The sequence below is a fragment of the Pocillopora damicornis genome, chromosome 11 (genome assembly GCF_964200805.1).
Source record: "Pocillopora damicornis chromosome 11, jaPocDami1.2, whole genome shotgun sequence".
NCBI classification, from domain to species: domain Eukaryota; kingdom Metazoa; phylum Cnidaria; class Anthozoa; order Scleractinia; family Pocilloporidae; genus Pocillopora; species Pocillopora damicornis.
Genome location: NC_142680.1, coordinates 16,711,007 through 16,736,708, shown reverse-complemented (window position 1 = coordinate 16,736,708; position 25,702 = coordinate 16,711,007). Strand labels below are relative to the sequence as shown.

Sequence of the window (25,702 nt, the reverse complement as noted above, 5' to 3'; positions counted from 1 at the left end):
TATCTGTACCCTACATTAATTTTGATATTAACATTTTTCTCTTAGTTTTCCTTAGCTGAAAACAATTCCTGGCGTCCCAAGATCACGTGAATTAATAATTCATGCTATTATCCGGGTAAAAAAACCAACCCGATTCAAAATACACGTCGGCTGATGCGTTGGTCAAAGCGTCGGCCGGCAATTGGTCGACTGCCAGCCGACTGTCGGTTGACTTTCGATGTCCTATCACTGAAGGTTTATTAGAGTGAAGAAGTTTTTCTTTTTTTTTCTGTTTTGTTGGGGAATTGACCTATCAAAAATGGAGTTTTACTTTCCCCTTATTACTAATTCAAATTCGCGCGGAGAAAACGGCTTCTTTTTCTCTTTTGTGTAATAGACCTCACAGCTGTCGGGCATTTTACATAGTCAGACACTTGTGATGAATTTTTACTCTCTGTAAATGCTATTCAAAAACTAAGGTTTAACTGATCTTGACTTGGAGGGTGCTGTTAAGACGAGATATTCCTCGTTATAAATAAGGATAGCCTACAAGAGAGTGGAAACGACAGCAGGATGATGGCGACAATAAATATAACGGGAAATGCAACGCAGACGAAAACATTTAAGATATTGGTATGCTCTCCGGATTGGGCAGGTGATTTTAAACTACAGTTCATTTCATTCTCAGCAGTCAGCATTCTCCTTTCCATCACAGCAACTCTTGGGAATTCTCTTATCCTCATTGCCCTTCACAAGGAATCTTCCCTCCATCCGCCATCCAAACTCTTGTATCGTTGTCTAGCAACAACTGATCTGTTGGTTGGTCTTGTTTGCCAGCCTCACTATGCTATTTATCGGATTTCCTTGGTTCACGAACACTGGAGTCTTTGTCGCTACGCAAGCTACGTAGTTTCCATAACAAGCTATACATTGTGTGGAGTTTCTCTGGTTACAACGGCCGCCATAAGTGTGGACCGACTTCTCGCCATGTTGTTGGGACTGAGATACAAAGAGATTGTAACTTTGAGGCGCACGTTTATCATTTTAGCTATCGTTTGGGTTACATGCCTAGTCAATGGTTTATTTGTTTTGCTCAATTACAGTATAACCTTTTGGTTCAGCCTTATAAGTATACCATTTTGCCTGTTAATCTCAATCGCCGCCTACACAAAGATTTTCTGCGCTCTCAGGCATCATCAGGCTCAAATACAAGATCATGCTCAACAACAGCCGAGCCATCCAAATGCAATGAACATGGCACGATACAGAAAGGCAGTGCACAGTGCACTGTGGGTGCAGTTAGCTTTAGTTGTCTGTTATATACCACTATTTACAGTGCGAATTGTGATATCTAGTACAAAGCAATCTTCGAATTTATTAATATTCCTGAGAATAACAAATATCTTAGCGTACTTTAACTCTACTTTAAACCCGTTACTTTACTGCTGGAAGATGAGTGGAGTGAGACGAGCAGTAAAGCAGACAATCAGACAAGCATTCTGCTATGCGTAGGGGTAGACCTGTTTTAACTTTGGCATGTACTGTTTCTTCTATAGCTAATTTGAAAAAATATAGTTGTTTGGAGAGAGGGGAAGATATGTCATTTCATGATAAGAAGAGCTACTTCTAAATATTAAAATGTATTTGAATTATCTAACAAACAACTAACAGGTTAACAAAACAATAACATGTCGCCAATTTGTGCATTTCTAATGAAGTAGTGAAGCGGAATCAGAACGCGCTCAGGATTTTTCTTTGCGATCAAAACTGGATGAGATATGTCGCCTTACCTCAGAAGTAAGATTGAGTGATAACGTGCTGTTAACGGAGCCAGCCGCTCGATTTTGTCATGATTGGGAATTAGCCACGGTGTTTATAACGAAACTTTGTGAAATAAAGATGCGGCTTTGGTAACATCTGTTCAAATATACAGAAGGAAACGTTTAGAAAAGAAATTGATAATCTCTATTTCATATAGAGTTATCATTTGAGACCAGTCGTTTGCCTAACATTTAGCTCGCAAATTTTAACAGAAAAAAATTTCTTAGGGTTAGGGTTAGGGTTAAGAAATGATTAAAAAAAACTCCAACATGGTTAATAAGACTATTTGTTTTTCAGTATGCTACCAACATTAACGAAGGCTTTTTAGCGAGTGTCATCATAAGCCCACAACATTTTGACCACTGTGATGACGCATATCGTTGTCGATAAAAGCACAGATCACAACAAACCATGGCCACGGTCGATTTGTTAAATGGAGATTTTTCAAACACAGCACTGTTCACTTCAAAAACCTAACTGATATTGTAAATAGCCGAAGATGATCTGTAGAAAAAATTGTCCCAAGAGAAGGAGAATTTTTATTGTTAATGATGTTTGAGGTAAACTGTTCACCACTAGATCTATTTTCAGACTTGTTAGGGCACAAGGCAGAGTTCAATTTAGTTTGATTGGTAGACAGCTTGTCATTATCTCAAAGTTCAGGTCAGGTGCGACACGTAGAGAACAAAGAAAAAAATTCAAATATTTTTAGGGGTAACTATGCAAATCCAAACATACATTAATTTAGAATAGTTTTATGTAATCCAGTTTTCTTTTTTTTACCAATAGCGATTAGCGTTTTCAAAAAGGGCTTTTTACCTTTAACCAAGATAATACAAGGCGTCCCAAGGTTGCATGAATTATATCAAAAGTCGATAAACCACCTTATCAGTGAAAGTTTTTTTGAGTAAGCAGGGTTACGTTTGTTGCTTATAAAATAATAATAATAATTATAATTCTTATAAAAAATAAAGAAGCTAGTCTCACTATTAATTAGATATTTGAAAAATGGAACCTCAAGCTTCTTGACCTTAATTTCCTCCTGACCACAATAAATAACTCGGCTAAATTTTCGGTTATAAATGAAGTGGGTAAGTAGTAAATGCAAAATGTAAGATAGAGATGGGCTAACGACGTAACATCTTACACCTGTCGCCGTTTCGTTCCTAAGTCCAGATAGGTGCGACACGTAGAGAACAAAATTCAAATATTTTTAAAATAACTTTGTATCTGCAACCTACATGAATTTTGATATTAACATTTTTCTCTTAGTTTTCCTTAGCTGAAAACAATTCCTGGCGTCCCAAGATCACGTGAATTAATAATTCATGCTATTATCCGGGTAAAAAAACCAACCCGATTCAAACAACACGTCGGCTGATGCGTTGGTCAAAGCGTCGGCCGGCAATTGGTCGACTGCCAACCGACTGTCGGTTGACTTTCGATGTCCTATCACTGAAGGTTTATTAGAGTGAAGAAGTTTTTCTTTTTTTTTTTTTTTCTGTTTTGTTGGGGAATTGACCTATCAAAAATGGAGTTTTACTTTCCCCTTATTACTAATTCAAATTCGCGCGGAGAAAACGGCTTCTTTTTCTCTTTTGTGTAATAGACCTCACAGCTGTCGGGCATTTTACATAGTCAGACACTTGTGATGAATTTTTACTCTCTGTAAATGCTATTCAAAAACTAAGGTTTAACTGATCTTGACTTGGAGGGTGCTGTTAAGACGAGATATTCCTCGTTGTAAATAAGGATAGCCTGCAAGAGAGTGGAAACGACAGCAGGATGATGGCGACAATAAATATAACGGGAAATGCAACACAGACGAAAACATTTGAGATATTGGTATGCTCTCCTGTTTTAACTTTGGCATGTACTGTTTCTTCTATAGCTAATTTGAAAAAATATAGTTGTTTGGAGAGAGGGGAAGATATGTCATTTCATGATGAGAAGAGCTACTTCTAAATATTAAAATGTATTTGAATTATCTAACAAACAACTAACAGGTGAAAAAATTTAGTGTAGTAGCCATAACAGAACAATAACATGTCGCCAATTTGCGCATTTCTAATGAAGTAGTGAAGCGGAATCAGAACGCGCTCAGGATTTTTCTTTGCGATCAAAACTGGATGAGATATGTCGCCTTACCTCAGAAGTAAGATTGAGTGATAACGTGCTGTTAACGGAGCCAGCCGCTCGATTTTGTCATGATTGGGAATTAGCCACGGTGTTTATAACGAAACTTTGTGAAATAAAGATGCGGCTTTGGTAACATCTGTTCAAATATACAGAAGGAAACGTTTAGAAAAGAAATTGATAATCTCTATTTCATATAGAGTTATCATTTGAGACCAGCCGTTTGCCTAACATTTAGCTCGCAAATTTTAACAGAAAAAAATTCTTAGGGCTAGGGTTAAAAAATGATTAAAAAAACTTCAGACTATTTGTTTTTCAGTATGCTACTAACATTAACGAAGGCTTTTTAGCGAGTGTCATCATAAGCCCACAACATTTTGACCACTGTGATGACGAATATCGTTGTCGATAAAAGCACAGATCCCAACAAACCATGGCCACGGTCGATTTGTTAAATGGAGATTTTTCGCACACAGCACTGTTCACTATAAAAACCTAACTTATATTGTAAATAGCCGAAGATGATCTGTAGAAAAAATTGTCCCAAGAGAAGGATAATTTTTATTATTAATGGTGTTTGAAGTAAACTGTTCACCGCTAGATCTATTTTAAGACTTGTTAGGGCACAAGGCAGAGTTCAATTTAGTTTGATTGGTAGACAGCTTGTCATTATCTCAAAGTTCAGGTCAGGTGCGACACGTGGAGAACAAAGAAAAAAATTCAAATATTTATAGGGGTAACTATGCAAATCCAAACATACATTAATTTTGAATAGTTTTATGTAATCCAGTTTTCTTTTTTTCCCAATAACGATTAGCGTTTTTAAAAAGGGCTTTTTACCTTCAACTAAGATAATACACGGCGTCCCGAGATTGCATGAATTATATCAAAAGTCGATAAACCACCTTATCAGTGAAAGTTTATTTGAGTAAGCAGGGTTGCGTTTGTTGCCGTAGTGAGAAATAATTCTATCACAAATGTGAATTTCCTTGCTTAAATTTGCAGGAAAACCCGGCCCCTAACACACAAGACAGCTAGTTTGTGAATTTTGCATAGTCAGACGCTACTGATGAAGTTTTAATGTAATTATTATTCACAAAGTAAGGTTTAAATGATCTTGACTTGGGGGGTGCTGTTTAGACTAAATATTCCTCGTTGTTACTATGGATAATCTACAAAAGAGTGGAAACAACAAAGGGATGTTGCCTTTTGCCTTCTCGATACCGTCTGGTGTCGCTGGTTTATGTTACATTTTAGGCTATACCGATTAGATATGTGGCACGGCCATATAATATACGGCCTATCTATGCCACATATTGGATGTCCGTGGTTCACGAACACTGGAGTCTTTACCGATACTCATTTCACGCAACAGGCGCAACAGGCTATGTATTTTTAATTTTCTTTGTAAAGATGTGGACTTTGTTTTCATCTGTTTAAATATTATAAGGTCAATGATTAGAGAAAAAGTTTATTATCAGATAGATTTATCGTTTAAGAGGAATCGTTTGTCGGAGAGCAAGTTCGCAAATTATGACAGAAGAAGCTTGTGATAAGAAATAGTTCAAAAACTCTAACATGGTTGATAAAACTGGCTTTTTTCAGTCTGTTACCAGCATCAATTAAGACTGTCTATCGAGTGCAAAATTGTAGAAGGTTATCCATAGATTTATTTGAGAAAATAATTTTAAAGACACTTTTATTATCAATTTCGAATATTCAAGAAGATTTCGTGACTTTACTACAGGCCATGTGCACACAGCTGGTCTTACGAGAAAACATCCTCTCATTCTAATGACAATCGAGCAAAAAAGCTGCGAACACCCCCTCTCGAGTACCTACTACTGCTCTTTGTTAAAAATGTAGACTAGCTATTCATAGCAAGGATCATTTCCGCGCTTGAATTTCATGATGGTCGAAAAATGATTTACGTCCTTAAAATTCTGGGAAAAAAAATAGGTATTTTGAAAGACATAGATGTTTGCATGGTTCAAAAACTAGCACGCTCTAATATTTTTATGTGGTTTCCTTTATTATTTCCCTTTCGTCCTCGGGACCGTTATAATTACTAATATCACGGAATAAATAAGAGGTTTTATGCAAATTTTTGATAAGTTAATAATATGAAAAGGTGTACCACATAGACAAAATGAGAGTCAAATAAATTTGGTCAGCTGTGTTTAAAAAATCAAAAAATTTTTCATCGATCGACTGATTTTCGACCGCAATTTTTAGATATCATGAACTTATGTTCTCAAATACTCCAGGGAATTTTAAAATGTTTTTTTTTTTTTTACTTTGTCTTGCTGAGTCATGGTCTCAGCCAGGCAAGCCAAGCTGACACTGATCTTTCAGTAGAATTGATGAAATGATGTAGAATGTCGCAGGCTGTTGAACATATCACTATAAGCAGGGCTCATATTTAGCTGTTGTTTGTTATTACAAGCCTTTTCCAGTCATTCGTTTAGTAAAACGGAGCGAAATTGTACACGGCACGATAGCAGTGGTGGAGTGAAAAACTGGGGAGGTTTCGGTCGGATCGGGTCGGGTGAATGCCATTCTTCCCCGACTCGACCCAAGCCTCACTCTTTTTTCGTTCCGCCCTGACTATCGCGCCGTTTACTGAGCATTTCGTTTTACTAGCTGAACGTCTCGAACAAGCAACGTTATCACTCGATAAGTTGTCAATAAAAGCTGTGATGCAGACTTCGAGTGAATGCTACAGGCATTTTCTTCGAGTGAGCAGTGGAGCCACTTTATCACGGAAGAGGAATCGAGATACTTTGTACATAACAACTTTAATTGTTACTACGATGTTTTGCAATCAGATAACTAATCAACAGAGAAATTAACTTACCCAACGCTTTATAAAGCAAACAATATATTTAAAAAGGTTTTTATAGCTTTATGTTTTGCGCCTATTGTAATGGGGCGGACGCTGACATTAATTGAATCCAACAACGTCATATCGGAGAAATGTTTTATATTGATGGGACCTCCAAGCGTCCATCGAACCTCAATTGAGTTATTTAACTTGAAAGTTTATAAAAACTGAAATACAATAAATTAAAAAAAAGTCATTATCATACACTACACACTGATCGAAATATTCTAAACTCGAACACGAGGGGCGTGTATACAGATAAATCAAATCAACACAAATATCCTAAGCGAAACAAAACTACCTTTGATTGTACTCGTTTCGGTATATAACTAGATACATAGATAGATTCTTTATTGAAATACATCGCAGCTCGTAGAGCTTATTTAATTTACGTATTTTCATTAAAATTCTAATTGAATGTACAAACTTACAAATTGAATAATACCTAAGAGCTAATGATAGTAATATCTAAAACATTTAAAAACCATAAACATCTTGTTGAAATCATATTGTGAAAAGTCTAATAATTTAAACGTTATTCACTAGGGCACATGAAGCCATAATAAAACTATTCTTAAATCTGTTTGTTTTACAGTGCGGTATGCCGAAGGATCGCGCGTGCCTAATATTTTACTTGCTCTCATGTAGAGGCGGTAGTAATTTCCTGAGTTTATGGCCGCTGTCATTGAAAATACTTTCAAACGTACGCTTGCAAATATCTCTGTGATGCTCCGCTACGGACGGTAGGTTCGATAGCGCAAACGCGTCCCGATATTCCATGCCAGGGCAGATGATTCGCATTGCGCTTTTCTGATCTAATCGATAACGGAGCGCGCACGTGATGTTAAAAAGACAAAGATCTTTCTGAGAAACGCGGGCTCTTTTAAGCTGGATGAGAACATAGAGCCGCTTAGCTGCCGTTTTTATCACTTCTGTGATATGTGCGTTCCAAGATAGGTCACTTGAAATAGTTACACCTAAGAGTTTAGCAACCTTTATGCACTCTCCTCTGATAACTACAGGAGGGGAATCATGACTAACTGAAGTAAAAGAAATGCGAAGTTCCTTACATTTGTCAGTATTTAGTTTGACTCTATTTCTGTTAGACCAGTCTGCTACCTCATCTGCTACAGTTTGCGCATTGCTCACTTTTCCTTTCCTAATTACTTCAGATGTCATCGTGTCGTCTACGTATTTCAAAAGTGATGCATTACAAATTGCTAGGTCACTAATCATGATTAAAAACAACCATGAACCTACAGAACTACTGAAATAAACCAAATGACTTACCTCTTTCGTCGTTCTATTAATTACTGTAATATTTCAACAATTCTTCGATCTATCTCCTCTTATGACTGTACTTGCAACTCACACGCGTCTCGTGGCCGAATGAAACTCGAAAGTATGTCACACAAAACAAAAGGGTATTGAAAGTCACGTAAATCCCAACTAAAAATAGCCTTTGCTACACCTACGAAATAGCTGAATATTTTTATTCGGTAGCAAAGCCGTATTGTAAAAAAGGCTCGTATAGTTTTTCGAAAGCACAAAAACAAAATCTTGGCTAATTAACATGGTATTGGTGAACATATATTCCTTCAAAGGAAGTCTTCAAACTACTTCCTGACCGTGTAACATCTGCCCTGTAACCTTTCTGCTTTTCAGTTTGTCGTTCGTATGTGAGTAAGTCCCGAAATCACAGCATTGGCACAAGCACTTCGTCATCTGTCAATAGCTTTCAGAAAGGGTTTTCCTCAGTCAAACAGAGTTTTCCACCATTTATTTTGACACACTGATCACAGAGAGTATAAATTTGTCCCTGTTAAACGATGCCATATCCAAAAAGGTCGTCTATCATTTTGATAAACAGGTAACTAATACAAAGAGCACGATTCAGAAGCAAAATTCCGCCTTAAAACCAGAAAATGTCTCCCGTGGAATGAATATTTGAATTATTTATAATCTTTTGAGCAACATTCCCACCCTAGCCCATTGATCTATCTTGAGACCTTACAGGGTATAACGGCAGGATAAATTGTCGCTAAACGACCGATTCCCGATTAATGCAAGGTACACATGCCAACCTCTGTGGAAAAGATTTATGTGCTTTGTGGCACAACGGACTCTTGAGATGGTTTGGGCGTTTCAAACTGGGTAGGTAATACGGTTTTAATGCTTAAGGATACATGCATAAAAGGTGAGATCGAACCCAAGGTGGATGTGAAGTTGTTGTGAAGGCGAAATATCTCTGTTATACCCATAGAAAAGTAGATACTGATGATGCCGACTACAAATTTAACAGCATTTGAAAGGCAAACAAAAACATTTGAAGACCTAGTTTTCTCGCCATCATAGGCAGGTAGATGTGACAACAATCACTTTATTTTACGGAAGTCCACATTCTCCTCTCGCTCATGGCATTTTTGGGGAACTTCCTCATCCTTATTGCCTTTCACAAAATATATTCCCTTCATCCGCCATCCAAACTCTTGTATCGTTGTTTGGAAACAACTGATCTGTTAGTTAGCATTGTCAGCCAGCCTCTCATTACCCCTTATTGGATGTTCTTGGTTCATGAAGAGTGGTATCTTTGTGGATGCACATACAAAGCAACAAACATAACAGCCTATATGCATTATGTTCAGTGTGGACAGACTTCTAGCCCTATTGTCAGGGCTAAGATAAAGACAAATTCAGTGTACTTCATGGTAGCAACCTTTTAGGTACCGTTTGGTGTCGCTGGTTTATGCTACATTTTAGACTACCGAATAGATATGTCGTCCCCCTTTTATACTCTGTTGGTGACGACTTATCCTCCCTCCGTTTCCCCTGAGAACCATGTGATCCCCCTCTCCCACCCCCCCCCGAAAAAAGAGTCTTTTACATTATGATCACCTCTTCCTTTCAATACCCTCTAGCTCTGACATTTCCATGCAAAAAATATACTGATCTTAAATAATCGCACAGCCTGGTTGAGAATTTGACTCTTCACTTGATTACTGTCTCTCCTTTTCTTATTTTTCAGCCATCAGAAAATTTACCCGAGCTTATAGTGAGAATTGTGTTCAACACATTTGGTAGACTTAGAAACAACACCTACAAGAGGAAGATACGTTCTTTGGTTTTCATCCCGAAACACAAGGACTCCATCAGAGAGAAGGTTGTCAATGGAGAAATATCAGTCAAGAAGCTTGCTTCATCCTCTGTGGAGAAGCTCACCTAAAAAGTTAAAACTGGGTTGTTTATCGTGTTATATAAACATATTTTCTATTTTTATGCTGAATGAACATACAATCTTTTTTTTAAGACAAGACTTAGACAAAGTAAATATCCCATGATCCTTTTTGCGTTATGAAATTCAAATTGTCTGAAATATTTAAAGATTAAAAGTGAGACTCAGTTTTTTTAAACAAAATTTCTCTTGCAGCTGTAGTTGCGGTGAGCAATATACTTGAAATACAATGCAATACAATTGCCATGACCTCTTCGAAAGGCACTTTTGAACACCCTTACTTTCCTCAGAGATCCCAACTGATTTTATGAAGAACTCTTTGAAGTGATTTTGTGTATTCCATTCACGCAGTGTGAAGCTCTGAGTTAGAAGTTGGCACTATAAGTCATGGACCAACTTTTCTGTGCTTGAATTTATGACCCAAGTGCAAAGTGCACAGGTTATAAATCTGAGCAAAAAAAAAGGGAGGTTCTGTAACTGACAACACAGACCAAGAAAACAACTTAGTGAGATATTATATCTCAGGGTTCAAATACAGGGGGGAGACTTACGTACAAACAAATTTTGAATTCAGCGGGCTGTACGATGAAATATGGCCCATTAAATTGACTGATCATAGTAAATTTACTAACTGAGAGATACATGGATAGTTAAATCTTGAGATTAATCTTAAATACAGTATCACTTTTCAAAACGGTGGTTTTTTTGTTTCCTTGTTCTTTCCATCAAGAAATTCAAGAAAATTACTCAGAGGATAAGATTTATGCTGTTCTTATGACTGTATTCCTTTCACGAGCTGTTTCACCATTGTCTCGATTTGATTGTTGTTCATGTATTCAGAGTTCGACACAGCATTGGCAACAGTAATCGTATGAGGTATTGATGATGAATTGATCCACACTCTACCATTCATTCCCACAGTGCATTCAAATGAAAAGTGCTTTCCAAGACATTTTAGGAGAACAAATTCTTTGCTGAGCAGTCTATGAGAGAATCACATAGTCAAACAATCATTAAAATTTGAGCCACAAAAGTTTACCAAAGGCACAAGGTACATGTGAAGTTGGTTTCAAAACCTACTAGCCATTCCAGCCAGAGCTTACAGCATATTGGTTTCTAAACCAAAAAGTGAATAAAAAATAAAACCACTCTAACTTCGATGGGATGCTAGTCATAAACTACCCCTCTGGTCCTCTGCCCTCCCCTTCCCTTCTCCCCCTTACCCTTCTCTCCCCTCCCCTCTACTGACATTTTTTTCAAGTTCCCCTGAGAGTTTGCCTGTACCCACCTATGTTCCTGAGTGGAGAGAGGCACTATCATTCATCTCATCTAATCCCTAGCCCTCCCTCCCCCCCCCCCCCCTCCTTCCACCACTCAAGGATTTTGCTAGCTTTCTCTGACAATTCACATGTACCTATTTACACTCCTGAGTGGAGAGAGACAGCGTGAGAAGCAATTTCATTTATCTAACACAAGCCCAAGCCCTTCCCCCCCCCCCCAGTCACCCTTCCAGGATTTTGCTAGCTTTCCCTGACAGTTCACAGGTACCCATTTATCGTCCTGAGTGGAGAGATGCAGCATGAGAAGCACTTTCATTTATCTAAAGCAAGCCCAAACCCTTGCCCCCCACCCACCCTTCTGGGATTTTGCTTGCTTTCCCTGACAGTTCACATGAACCCATTTATACTTCTGAGTGGAGAGAGGTAATGTGAGAGTAAAGTAACGTATCCTACTTAACCCTGTAACTCCCAAGATCAGATTATTAATTCTCTCCTTTAGCTGCTAACCATTTCCTTGTGAGCAAATTACATGAATTTGGTGTTACATCATTGATAAGAACTTCTACCTGATAAGTTTGAGCATTCTTATTACTTGTTTGCTGAATTGTGTATGGATATTGTAGGGAGATGTTACATTTTAATCACTTCTGGGAAATAAAGGGTTAAGGACAAACAAAATTACTCCACCAGGTCTCAAAACTGGACCATTGGACTGGGCTTTATTTCTTGCCAGAAAAAAGCTCAGGTTGACCCAGATGTGCAAGTGAAAATTGATAAAAGGAAATGATACCATACCCATTATTAAACAATCAGGTATGTACTCATATTCTTATCGGTATGAATATTTATAACCTCCCTTATGGAAATTCCTACATACTCTAGTAGGCCATATTCAATATATTCAAATTCAAATTTGGCTCTGAGGCTTGGGAGAATAAAACAAAACAAATCACTTCGAGGTTGCAAGATAAATGATGAATTTCTTTTATTTAATTCCCCCTAAACTCAGAGTCAAGTAAGACCTATGGCCTATTAGTGGCATGTAGGTGACAACATTTGGAGGGGCAACATGACTTGGGGCCACAGGACCAATTACCGTATGAGATTAAAAAAACTCAGAAATCTCACTTACTTTCTTGAAAGTCCAAGTGAACAATTGATCATAAAGCCTCCAGACAGCTGTCCCAGACCAGTGCTTTTTCCACTGCCATCTGTGCAATCCAGTTCAGGTTCCATGTCCTTATTTGCAACACAAAGCCTGGCGTAAACAATATCCCCTATCTGAAATTGATAAAATTGATCAGTTGTAAATCCTTTTCTCAAAACACTAAGGTAGCTGATTATCAGCTGCAAGTGCAGGGCTAAAAACTAACTCCAGTGCTTGGTGGCCAGTCAGGCCAGTTTCTTTGAATTCTTAGTGGCCCATCCCAAAATGAAGTAGCCCTCAATTTCCTCTCGTTTAAAATGAAAAACTTAAATAAATGCCCCATGGCTTTAATTGGAGCATTAAGTAAAAGGAAAGAACAAGCTCGTGAAATCACTGCTAAAACGGCTTGGAATTTCCACTTCAGAACTAAAAATTCACTAAAATGGATGATCTTAGAGTCCAGGCAGAGAAACAAAGAGAAAGTTAGTCCAATGAAACTAAATATTAAGTTTTATTTTTAACTTTGTACTTCGCATAATTTACATTGCAACTTCTCGAAATTCTGTAGCATAGTCGCACATTGGGCATTCAAACTTTAACTTTTGGTCAGGCACTGGTCAGTTTGAACTCGCCACTAGCGACCATGCAACCACCAATTTTTAGCCCTGCAAGTAAATGATTGACAAAAAGATTCCAAGTTTCTGTGTGTATGTTCAGTAATAGATCAAAAATGATGTCAAAATGTGGTAAAAACAAAAAAGTTCAAATTCTCCAAACTAACATCACACAACTTGTACAGCAAACAGTTAGAAGAATTACTAATGAGATCTTGAAGTAAAATGGTTCAGCCAGCCACGGATTGTTATATCTAATTTTTTAAAAAAACAGTTGTTTTTTAATTTTTTTTGTACCTGAAGATTAGGTTTATTCTTCTTAGTAGCTCCCTCAAATGATAAACTTGGTAATGATGCAGGCATTGCCCCTCCAATGTCTACTTTGTAACTATCAGAGCCTCTGTTTGTTATGATTCCAATGACTTTCTCTTCCTTCACTGGAATGTACTGAAAAGCATGTCACAAATCTATTTATTTTTATTTATCTTCTTGCAATGCTTAAACAGGTTGGCTAAGTTCAGCTTTAAACCGGGTTTGAATGGGGCTTGTAATGATACTATCTAAAATGATCAGACCACAACTCTGGGAACTACATTCCCTGTTTTTTGAGAGAGGTGCATGGGTCCCTTAACATTCCCTGCTGACCAATGAAGGGAGGTTGCAGGACACAACAAAGGAGGCTTTTGTCTGATTGGCAGAGAGCAACTCAGAAATCCTGGTATTCTATTAGCTCATCCAAAAAGACGGGAGACAGGGTTTACAATTTATCATTCTAATATGAGAACAATAGAATATCTAACCATTTGCAAATTTCATAATAAAGGCAACACTTTCTCCACAGTTTTTTCTTTATGACCCTGAGTGTTGGTCCACTCTAAGGCTTGGACCCTAAACCTCCCACAAGGCAATCTAGCGCTCCACAACATGAGCTTCAACCAAGTCTAGGTTAAAGGTTCTCAAGAAATGAATGAGGAGCAGACACACAGGTTACGGGGCCAAAAAATTCCTTGCGCATTTTCTCTACGCAAAGGTTATGTTAGGTGATACGATATTTAACATAACAATTTCCGCAACGTTTGAGCCCAGGTCCCGCATTTCGTTTGTTTAACTTCCCTCGCTGGAAAAGTGAATGAAATTCTGCGAACAACAAAATAATTTGATGGCAGCCATGTAACACAAATAAATTTCACAAACATTCTTCACCTTGCGTTACCATCCATTTTTTAACCTAAGTCAAAACCTCGCAACGTGATGCAAAGTTAAAAGTTGAAGGAAAAAGTTTTCTCCAGCATGTTACACGGTGTTGTAATTTTTGCGCAACGATAAATTGCAAGAAGTTTTCGTTACAATTGTTCCATATACCGTGATCAGAAAGAAAAAAAACCTGGAGTTGTGAACAAAAATACTTCGAAGATACTAACCCTTCTTTGATTGCAATCGATCATGTAGATTGACGGGTTTCGATGTCTAAAAACCCCCGCTTTGTAGGCCATGATCACGCCATTTACTTCTCTTAAGCCTGGACCGAGCTTGATTTTGTTTTTCCCTTCAAGTATTCCTTCCAAATCAGCTACACTACCGATAACATCGCCAGGCAATACAACGCGGTTTAAAAGACTTCCAACACTTTTGTCCGCCATCTTTGATAGAAGATCCGCTGATTGTCGACCGGCGGCTCAGAAATCAGCTGCTATTAGTTTCCAGGATCCTCCCCGACTTCGCGTCTTAGATTTCCTGGCTGCCGACCTCTTCAAGCTTTAAACATGATCAAGACTCTTCACTGGTTCGCCTAAAAAAAAAAAAACAAAAAAAAAAACAGACAAATAGAAGTTAAATTTTATATTTAATGCCTTCTTTTCCATTCTAAATTACAGTCTCATGCCCTGCCGAAATAAAAAGATGCGTTTCACAATTCATTTAAGTATTTACAACAATTTGAGACAACATATTGCAAGCGATTAGGAGGGCAGAAAATCTTTTAAATCCGCCTTTCTACGATTAATAATTTATTTCACCGTGTTGTTATTAAGAGCCTTATTGGCGGCAAAAGTTTTATAACTGATGGGTGATACGTGGTCTTTACGCCGTCGATCATTCTTTTGATTAACAGCGTGAGGAATAAGAAAGACTTAAAAACTTCCTTTCTAAGAACATTTGGAGATGAAACACCTTTGCTACCAAGTCCTTTCTCTTATATTTCTGTTTTTTTTTTTTGTTAGGAGGCTGGTTCACAGTTGCCAAACAAGGTGAGTAAGCCAGGATAGAACAATAAACTTCAATGTTTTTCCCTTTGAAAAGAAAGGACGTGTTTCGTCCTTTCTTGCCAGTGATAATTGCAATGTGCCGTCTTGTTTTAGTCAAACTATTTAGCTGTTCCTTGAAGTGAGCGGGCATTCAAAAGAAAAATGATCGTTCAAAAGTGATGCTTACATAATGAAAATCTGTATATTACAGCAGAAAAAAAGACCGTTTCATCGGAATGTAATCTGGATTTAAAATTGAAACCCTTGTAATGTGAGCTATCGAAGTGTCACTGAAGTAAGTCGTGGGAAAGTTACCTGGCTTAGTCAAATGAACCACACTTACTAAGAGATTAAGCATCAACCACTTCACCTATCACGAAGAAAGCTCAATTGACGAGAAAACGAAAATGTTAGTTGAAAACCAGATGAATCATGCACTAAAATCTGCCAAAAACAAATTTGCGGAGTTTAGGAACCTGGATCCAAAACTGTAACATCGTCTTGAAGTTCATGTATTATATAAAACAGAGCTTCTTATAAAGGGTTCCAGGAAAGCGTTACGAAAAATTGTAACAACCTCGGTTAAAAGAAACATGTTCGGAAATTTTACAATAAGGTGCTATAAGTAATTCTTGTTGTAAATATAAGCTTTTAGAAATCTCCAGGCTGCTTAAGCATGCTGACATACGTATCATAGAACTTTCTAGAACATTTCATCAAGTCACGAAGTTATTACAGAATATTACTTAAATAGTAGTATTATAAGCTTGAATGCGGAGGATTTTGGAGGATCACGTAATTTTCAGGGAGAATGGAGGGGGATCAATTGTCTCAAACGGAGTATAAAGAGGGGGGGACAATTAACTGCCAATGTGGAGGGGAGGGGGGGTCATAAGCAAATTACAAAGCCTAATAGGAGAACCAGATAAATTTTATCGTGAAATAACCAACAGTGTTCTTGAGGTTAGGTAAAGCCGGATGACAAAAGCACTATTTTTTTTGTTTGTTTATTTGTTTTCAAGTAACAGTTGTCTGCCTTATTTTTTTTCTGCACCAGAACAAGTGTTTGATAAACATATGCCACAATGATGCAACTTGTTTGAATGGATTTACAGATCAGGGTTTCCTTTGTTTGTGTCAAGCGGGATACGCGGGAGAATACTGCGAAAAAGGAGGTGAAAACTAAGAAACCATGATATACACTTTCAAATAAACGTTAAATGGTTTGAATTCGGGGGTACCATGTGATCGTGTAGTCTGATCGTGCGGGTTAGGGTAGTCTTTGTCGGCTGTGGTGACTGACATTCGGAAGCGGAAGTCGTCATCAGGGTCAAGTGAAGAGATATTGTCAGTCAAATGCATTGGTCTAGTTCCTGTAAACTGATTGGTCAGCTTAGTTGTGATGTTAATGGCCATGAGACACAAGTGGCGTCATTCGGTCGTGATTGCATGATTTGCTCTTTGTCATTGTCTTTGTTTTTAGTTTTACACTCAAAAAGGCGCTCTCAAGATACAATTTTTTGTGAGGGACACAGAGCGAGGCTTCAAATTAAGTGTACCCTTAAGCGTACCACCTTTTTTAGGTGGTGGTGGTGGCGGATTCTACTCTAGCGGAAGAAGTGGAATGATTTTTGATGGAAGCATTGGGGATCGGGGAGAAGGTGGCATGGGATTTCTTCAGGGAGGGGTAGGTGGAAGAGCTAAGACAAACAATATCATGGGTGGGTTTGGAGGTGGTGGTGGAGCTTATGGGAAAGGAGGATCGGGTGGGGGAGGGGGAGGAGGGTACTCTGGGGGAGGCAGTGGAGGGAGTGAAAGACATTCCTGTAGGGGTGGAGGTGGATCCTACAATTCTGGAAAGAGTAAAAAAAATGAATGCTGTTTCAATGAAGCTGGGCATGGTCAGGTGACCATTATTTTACGGTAGAACAAAGAGATCACGTCTGTCACCAAACACATTATCGAGTGAAATAAAACTGAAATAAGAGCACAGTCTGAAAAAAATATTAGACAAAATTTCAAGAAAGCCAAAATTAAAAACAAACATGGTTAAACCTCGGAAACGACGATTCCATTTCATCGAAAGGGATTCGGACACAGACTGAACAATTCCTTGAACTGTTTATCCGGACTTTGAACTTTTTTGCGCCTTAAAGATGTGAAGATATCATTGCATATTATTGTTTTGATCGTACGCGGCTGTTTTGACCAAACGCACGGTTTGAATAAATTATTTTTGCACGTGATGCGCGCTTTTTGCTTATGCTTAATTATGATAAGCCATCTAGTAATTTTTTCTTCTATATTATTAACACGTAATCACATGATTTTTCTCGTGGAATTTGAAATAAACAAGCACTTGTTAATTTTTTCAAAGACCACAAATTGCACTCGCCCTATGGGCTCGTGCAATTTTGTTAGTCTTTAAAAAAATTTACTCGTGCTTATTTATTCCAAATTGCACTCGTAATCATGTGATTATCTATACAAATGAGTTTAATTCGCATGTGAGTGAAAACTTATTGTCATATGAAAGAATGAGCACCAGGACTCATTTTGAAATTGAGTCCAAAGGTAATTCGGAAATGGCCTATTCATCGGAAAACTCGTGTTTTTAGCACTCTTTCGTTTTTCTCCTTTAAGTTTTTGCAACAAAGCCCTGTCAATCCAGGGCACCTGCATCCCTCCACACATCCGCTTCGATTATCTTTTCCTTTAGGATTGCGCACTCGCGGCCGAACGGGTCACATCAAAGGTTTTTAATTTGGAAAAAGTGTTTCATTGTGACAATTTTGAAAAGAAAAGTAAAAAAAGACAATATATCTTTAACAGTTTTACTGTAATCGGATTTTCTTTGATGTCCGACTTGCATGAGAACAAACTGTCTTACAATTGCATTCCCTATATCATTTTTTTAGATCCATGAAGTTTTAATATAACTTTTTATTCACTCAAATTGCGTCCATCTGCCTTGTCAAGAAAGATAATCGAAAGCAAAACACATGATGCACTTAAAAGTTTTTACCGGGAAGTTATTCAAATTCGCTTTCATATCCTAGAGGCTTCCTTTGAATAATCGGAAAAAATATTCAAGTTGGTGTGGATGAGAAGTTCTGGCCGTTTAACCGAATGATCCAGTTTTTCGCTCAGCAAGACTCATCTATCGATTTTTCAGAGTTGAAATAACGCAGCTGCACCTTTCCCACAAATACCCAGTTTGTGTATTTTCCTCCGGTGGGTTTCAGCCGAGGTGCTAAAAGCATCTGCCATTGCCTTAACTTTGTATTTTTTAGTTTTCGATTTCGTTGGTACTAGATCTCAGCTAATCGTTACCAATTAAAAAATAAACGGTAATATTTCTACGTTTTTAAAAAAATTTATGGAGTGTGAAAAGATTTAATACGTCGACATGTGATTAAGGCAAAATTAGCATGTGACACGCGAAATTGTACAGAAAAGCGAGGGTGAGTCGTGAATTTCATTCTGAGCCGGCGTGAGGCGTGATTTTAGTCCTGAAATATACGTGATATCTTACCCTTTTTTCTTTGCTTTCGTGTTACCGTGAGCTTATAAAAAGATTTCTTCTTAAAACTTCGTTTTGGTAATTCTATTGTAAACAAGGAAATAGCATTTCATTTGAATTTGAATGGAAATTTTGCTGCTACACAAACATGCTTGTCAAGATAAGTATATTTCAGTCGCTCGTCGAGTATTTCTAATAGGATTAATGATATCATAATTTAACCTACAAGTGCGGACGAAATACGTCTTTGAAGATTGCTTTTAATGTCTCTGAAAATTTAAGGATAAAAAGCAACACTAGCAAACAATGACGTTTCGCCGACGACATGAATGTCATCATTATCAAATGCAATTAAGAAAAGATTACCGATAATGTAAATATATTATGCAGAAGACGAAGTTGCGAAAGATGACATGAAAATGTGAACTAATTGGGAAGTTTTTGAGTGTTTTCGTGTCTGTTCGAGTGTCCATGGTTGGTCTTCGTTCCCATACGAGCAACATTTCATGAATGGGGCACTCAAGCGTGTCAAACTTTCCTCGGCAGTTTTTTAAGATCATTAAATGATGGCGAAGATTACTAAGCCCTTGTAGGTGTTCTTTTAGGTGTTTGCCAATCACAGAGTATTTGCGTTCTTCAATGTTTTAAAGGAGATAACAGCTCGTGAAGCTTATATATTTTGTATCACACGAACAAACGCATTGATTGAAGGTTTGAAGCCAATTCTAAATCGACTTTCGCTTCTAAGAACGCCGCTTTTGCAAATTTGTCCACGACTAACATGGCGTTAAGGATCGAGTTATTCCGTGCCCTCTTCAATCGGAGAAAGGCATTTCTCAAAGTTCATTCTAAATCCTTTAGGACCCTCAAGGGTTTCCACAGATAATATTACTTCCCTAGGTCTGTCCTCCTGCACTGCTTCGAAATATGCTCGGGAGGATGCCCTTTGGAAGCTTGCTTGAGTTGTCGAGCTATTTACACCATTCTTGTTATCCAAAATAAATGTAACGCCACATAGTCTACCGATTCGTTTCAGCATTCTTCTAACTCCAGCACGAAATTCCTTTTTGCGAATTGAATAAATAATTGGGTTTGTCAGTGAGCTTACGTAGAAGATACACCGCGTGAATGGAATAATTTCAAGTAAGAATTTCTTCTTGTTATAATAAAACAGGGTATTAGTTATCCACACGGGTAGATAACAGAGTAAAAATACCGTGATAATGATGCATACGTCGACGGTTGCCTTCCGATCTAAGATCCTTCGTACCTCAAATTGCTCCTGTTTATGCAGGTCAGAACCCTCGAGGGATCCGAGTTGTGCGGCTGCTACAATGTTGATCTGAAGTATGTTTGCTGTTTTAAAAACTCTCCAATTTAGGTAAAGGATTATAATAAAAGGGACAACGAACAAAGTTAATGTCAAAGGAAATATAATCTTGTGGGAACTCACTGCTGACTTGCAAAATGGCACTTCTGGATTGCGGTAAAAGAATACCGAATCGAAGAAGAAAGGAGCTGAGCACAGAAGTGAAGGCAGCGCCCATATGAGCACTAACTCCAGAACTCTTGAGGCAGTTATGGAGCCATCGTATATCAAAGGCGATTTTACAATGGCGATGTATCGTTCATAAGAAACGGCAATGAAACGGAGAACCGTACTCAAATAGAAATATCTTGTAACAGCAATATGAAGAATACACATTGTTTCACCATACAACCATCTCTCTTGAGCTACGCTTGCGATGTTGAGCGAGTTTCCCAGTATCAAAAGGAGACAGTCTGACACAGCAAGGCTAGCGAGAAGAATGTACCGCATCCTATGAAAACTGCTTTCCATGAAAATCGTTGTTATCACCAATAAGTTTCCAGGTAGACCGACAACGTCGATGACAGCATGCAAACCTGTAAGGATTTGCGAGTAAACCATGTTTGATTCGGCACGGCGCTATAAAAATTTTGCTCTCTTCAAACGATTCTTGGTTTATTTGTGTGATCCAAGGTTTCTCGAAACAGCATGGTTTTAATCTTAGAGAATCAACCACAAAGAAAATTTTTCAGGAAACAGGTCGAAACGGGGACAACAAATTTGCCTTAGATTTTTAAGGACTATACTTAAACTTCCGTTTGCAAATTTGCTTTCAATTAAACACAAAGAAACAGCCCCCGTAAATGACGCACGGAAATTAAATCTAACGAATCACAGGTTATTAAAATTCGGAGAAAAACTATGAGCCATGGAGTGTGGTGATAGGTTTATACATCGACATGATCAAGAAAAACAATTTTTGAGTAATTAGGATTAAAATAGAAAGTCAGGCATATTAAGGCTGGCGAGAAGAATATACTGCATTATATGAAACTTGATTTCCGTAAAAAATCGTTTTCGCAAACAGTAAATTTCCAGGCAGATCGACAATGTCGATGGTAGCATGAAAACCAGCAAGGAACTGCAAAAAAACCATATTTGATTTGGCACGGCGCTACCAAATGTCTTGTTTGTCTACAGACTCTTGATAAACAGATGGCGTCTAAGCATTTAAGGCGACAGCTAGATAAATGTTGTTAGGATACACGTTTAGAGAGCCAATGATACTGCTCTCGACTCTTAGGGAAAATAATTAAATTTCGTACGATTTATTTTCCTTTGCCCAAAAACTAATAATGAAATTCTGTTGTCGATTATGCATAAAATTTGGGTCGGAAGATCTTCGGGTTATTAAAATTCACACAGTAGCTTGGGAGTGACCAACGTTTTTAGGAATTACCATTAAAATCTGGAAAAAAAAGTCAAGATGACAATTTTTATTTAAAAAAAATTAAGAAAAGCAAATTGTTAGACAAAATGATCGAAAACGATGTAAAGAAAAGTTGCGTTTTAATGCAAACATTTACTTAGTGGACATGTAGTTCAATTAACAATTTTACAAGAACTGTAGAAGGTCTCGAGGCGCGGGCGCCTGACGTTGTTGACGTCATTTCAGTAATATATATGGTTATATGTGGCCAATTGTGGAGCAGAGAAGCTTTTGATTGTGTTCCGTTCTGTCTGAAAGCACGCCGCTAGCGGCTAGAGCACGAAAGAAGTGAAAGGGGACGTAGTCGAGTGTAGCCGAGTGTTTCTCCCTACCTCTACAATTCATGATGCCAGCGAACAAATGTGCGCAATTTTTTTTACAAGAAGCTTGTCAGAGTAAAACTAATAAGACTACCTTTAATCTGGCGACTAAGTAGACGATTATTTATATAAAGGAATTAATTGCGCGTTTCAGGTTTAGTTTATTCAGTTAGTTTTTATTGGATCGAGGTCATGTGTAACAGTTTGTTTTTCCAAAAGACTCTAGGGGTAGAATTTAGTAATCCTCTTTTATCGGGAGTCTAGGAAGACTTTATATAAAAGGATTAATTTGTAAGTCAATGTGAAGCTTTCTCAGCTCCAAGCGGGTCAGTAAAAATGCCAAGATCAGCACAGTTTAGAAAATTAAAGGACTTGAAATGCAAACTTAATATATTAAGGACTTATGGTATGTCTTTTCCTCTGCATAGCCACCAAAAAGGCCTGTAACTGCTTGAGTTTATCAATTAGAGGGGAAAAGCAATTAGGAATCACTGACAATTTAGCTGCAAATGTGTAAAACTGGCACATGCAAGTTTTGCATGTCTGACAGCGGACGGAATAATCCTGAAACTATCGAAATTTCAACTTTGATTCGATATCAACACATGATTTGGACTAGATAGAATAGACCAGGTCATGAAACAAGAGCGCAAACATCCCAAATTCTGAATGGCAATTATGCTATTATACAATTATGCAATATTTCAATTATGCTATATTTCCATGTAAACTAGTTGTGATATTTTGGTGTTAGATCCAGTTTGATGTGTAACATAATGAAACTGTGGAGGGTTATTTAATACTTGATTGTCACTTCTCATTGGCTAATTGCGCTACGTGTATAAACGTGTAAGTTAAAGGGTTAAAATTTCAATTCATTCAATTCTGGAACGTTTTCAAAAGTCACAATTTGATATAGAGAAAGATGTTTCTTTTTCGTCTTAGCACGAATTTTGGACAAAGAAAAAAACCCGCGTCCCGTTCGGGAATCAAATCGTGCACTTTCGGAACTTCTTTTCGCGGATCAAAGACATTCGGCAAAATTCAGGCACCGTAAAATCGCTCTCCGAAGCTCGTGACAAAACCCCCCAAAAAAATTATCTCTTTATTTCATGACCAGCTCATAATTAATCATCTTTCTCAATCTAATTAGTTACAATGTTTTGTTAGTTTTCAGTGTCGCTCGATTTATCTAATCGCTATTGATGGTCAGACGTTGGATCGCAATAATCCGCTCCTTTAAGGGAATCATAAAGGCACGAGATGAACACGCGCCAAGTTTCTGACTGGACACATGATTTTCATTTTCTTTACGCCTTAAAACCGATTTGACTACGACTTACTGACATAATTCCTACTATAAGGAAAATCTGATGGATCGTCAAGCTTCTCTGAAATCATTCCTGAATTCAAATTTCAATAATTTGAGAGTTTAACTCTCCTCTGCATCTAAAAATTAACAGAAGGTTAACGACCTCCTTATTTTTTCTTAAAATTTACATGAAGGTATCTACCATTCGTGATGAGGGTTCATTGCGATCAAAAATAAGTTCTCTCAGCAGTTCAGTTATGTTGCTATGTGCTCAGTAAGCCCAAACAACTTAAACCTGAGGTGAAAAAAGTCAACAGATTCAGATTTCATGACTACCGACGAAAAACAATCATCCCAATTTAGCTTGAAAACAATGATAAGCCCTCAACGGATTTATATCAAACAATATAGAAAGCCCACACTACGCACTCATTTACCATGGAAGTAAAGCGTTATTTACCATAAGTAAATTAAATCTATTTAGGCTGGTTTCTTTCTGTCTTACTATTTTCAATAAAAAGAAACTCTTTTTAAGTATGCAGACTGAGGCTACTTAAAAAGCCTACAGTCCTTCCAGTCTCCAGGCTCCAGAAGTGATCAGACAAGACTTGATCATGCATGGTTAGCTTTCTTACCATTTCACTAAAATAGCTTTTGTTTTGAGAGAAATAATTAAAGGATTTGTGGTTGTTGGGTACAACAGACAATGGAAAGCAATATCTTCCCCTATCTGCCAAAAACGTTAATTCTGTTAAGCATGGCCGCCAAATAACAACAGTTTTCTGCAAAATATAAGCAAACTTAATTCTACGCGAATATCGATCCAAAAATGTATCAACATCGCATCAGGTCATGCCTCTACTGTCGTTACGCTTTTATCATTCACAAACTACGTCTTATTTCCTTGGTCAAACAGAGACCAATGATTGCGAAAATGTTGGTGAAGAACATGAAAAAATTCCGTCAGCCTCTTCTGCAAGCATCTGTTTCGTTAATATCAAACAGAAATAATATTGCGGTTCTTAATTTTTCACGGAACGTTCTTAATCCGTGAAAAGAAGATTACATTGAAAAGACAAATACCTAGCAACAAAAAGCCGCAAAAACCAATTGCCTTTTGCTCGCAAAAAAGGGAAGAAAGAAAACCTGAAGAACAAAAAAAAAAATAAATAAATAAAATAAAATAAACGGCATTTGATAAGAGTCTTCTCTCGGTTTGATACTGATGTCAAGTCAGGCCTTTTAGGTACCGAGGCTATGAAATTTAATGTAAGTCTGTGAAGTGTCTCTTTTATGTTGCAATTAACTATGTCGTATATATGTCAACACGAATTAAGACTTGTGCTCGTTACAGTAACAATAACAGCAAGACGAAGTTAAGAAAGAATCATGCAATTTTACAGATAAAGCAAAAATAGATCCAAGAGGTGGCTTACCTACTATTATCAAATTTTCAGGTTCCTTAATCACCTGAGAGGAAACGGAAAGTCAATTATAAAGAAATTTTCCACAAGAGGACCGCCCTCATCGAGAAGCAGTTAGCATGGCTTTAGCGGACACATTCAGAAAGAAACAGAAGCAGAGACAGGAAGTCTGTCTACAAGACACTTTAAGTGCCGGCTGGTCACTTAAGAAATAGCTCAACTGAAAGATTAAGTTATAATTACTCATAACAAATTCTACAATGCATAAGATCCACACGTTTAATCCTCACTTGGACTTAGCTCAACGATCAGTGTACCAGCTTATGTTTTTGTTTCCATAAAGTTTCATCTTTGTATTGCTCTAAAAACGAGAGAGTGGAGGGAAAAAAAGCGATGGAAGAGAGAGTGAAACGAAGCGATGGAAGAGAGAGAGAAACGAAGCGATGGACCCAAGATTGAGCTTTTATGGGAAGAAGACTGTCTTCCGCCGGTAAACAAAATAGGTCTAGTACAGCAAGACAGGGAAAAGATATTCTAATTTCCGAAACATTTAAATTTGGCTGATGCGAACTTTTACAGAAGAGCTGACGTAAGTCAACTTCATCATAGTTCCTACCCTAATCTCTGTTACCCTTGTTGATAATGATAGTATGGTTGCAAGGAAATAATTAACTAAAAATAGCCATAAATTACACTTCCTTTGTTTGTACTGATCAAGACAGTTTCGGGTGTCAAAATGGGACGGTGGGTTTCGATAACTTGTACTCCGATTATTTTAGTTTGTGTGAGAAGAAAAAGGAAATTATGGTTATGAAGAGATGGCTTAGAAAGGATATCCGATCTTGAAATACACAGGAATTCGTTACTTTTATTACTAATACCTTCTTTCCTTTAATTGTCACAAAAGTGATTCAGCACATTTTCTGAACAAATGTATTACTTCATCGGAACAGTATGCAACCCATGATAGCCCAACAGGAATTTATCTT

At 37.6% G+C, this 25,702-nt stretch overlaps 3 protein-coding genes across 3 annotated transcripts; 1 reads left to right on the top strand and 2 right to left on the bottom strand.

The window, feature by feature from the left end:
• Nucleotides 1–167: 167 nt before the first annotated feature.
• On the top strand, nucleotides 168–2,077 carry LOC149037834 (histamine H2 receptor-like). The gene has a single exon (XM_089187440.1). The coding sequence runs from the start codon at nucleotides 553–555 to the stop codon at nucleotides 1,489–1,491; it is 939 nt and encodes a 312-aa protein (XP_089043566.1). The 5' UTR covers nucleotides 168–552; the 3' UTR covers nucleotides 1,492–2,077.
• A 7,984-nt stretch (nucleotides 2,078–10,061) lies between these two features.
• Nucleotides 10,062–24,935, bottom strand: LOC149037833 (putative exosome complex component rrp40). The gene is made up of 5 exons (XM_089188564.1): nucleotides 24,726–24,935; nucleotides 14,515–14,882; nucleotides 13,391–13,540; nucleotides 12,465–12,613; nucleotides 10,062–11,035 (listed from the first exon to the last, which is right to left on the bottom strand). Exons 2-5 carry the CDS (start codon nucleotides 14,731–14,733, stop codon nucleotides 10,825–10,827), a joined length of 729 nt encoding a protein of 242 aa, XP_089044690.1. The 5' UTR covers nucleotides 14,734–14,882; nucleotides 24,726–24,935; the 3' UTR covers nucleotides 10,062–10,824.
• Nucleotides 19,040–21,369, bottom strand: LOC113664878 (5-hydroxytryptamine receptor 4). Its single transcript, XM_027180497.2, has one exon. The coding sequence runs from the start codon at nucleotides 20,787–20,789 to the stop codon at nucleotides 19,659–19,661; it is 1,131 nt and encodes a 376-aa protein (XP_027036298.2). The 5' UTR covers nucleotides 20,790–21,369; the 3' UTR covers nucleotides 19,040–19,658.
• Nucleotides 24,936–25,702: the final 767 nt, after the last annotated feature.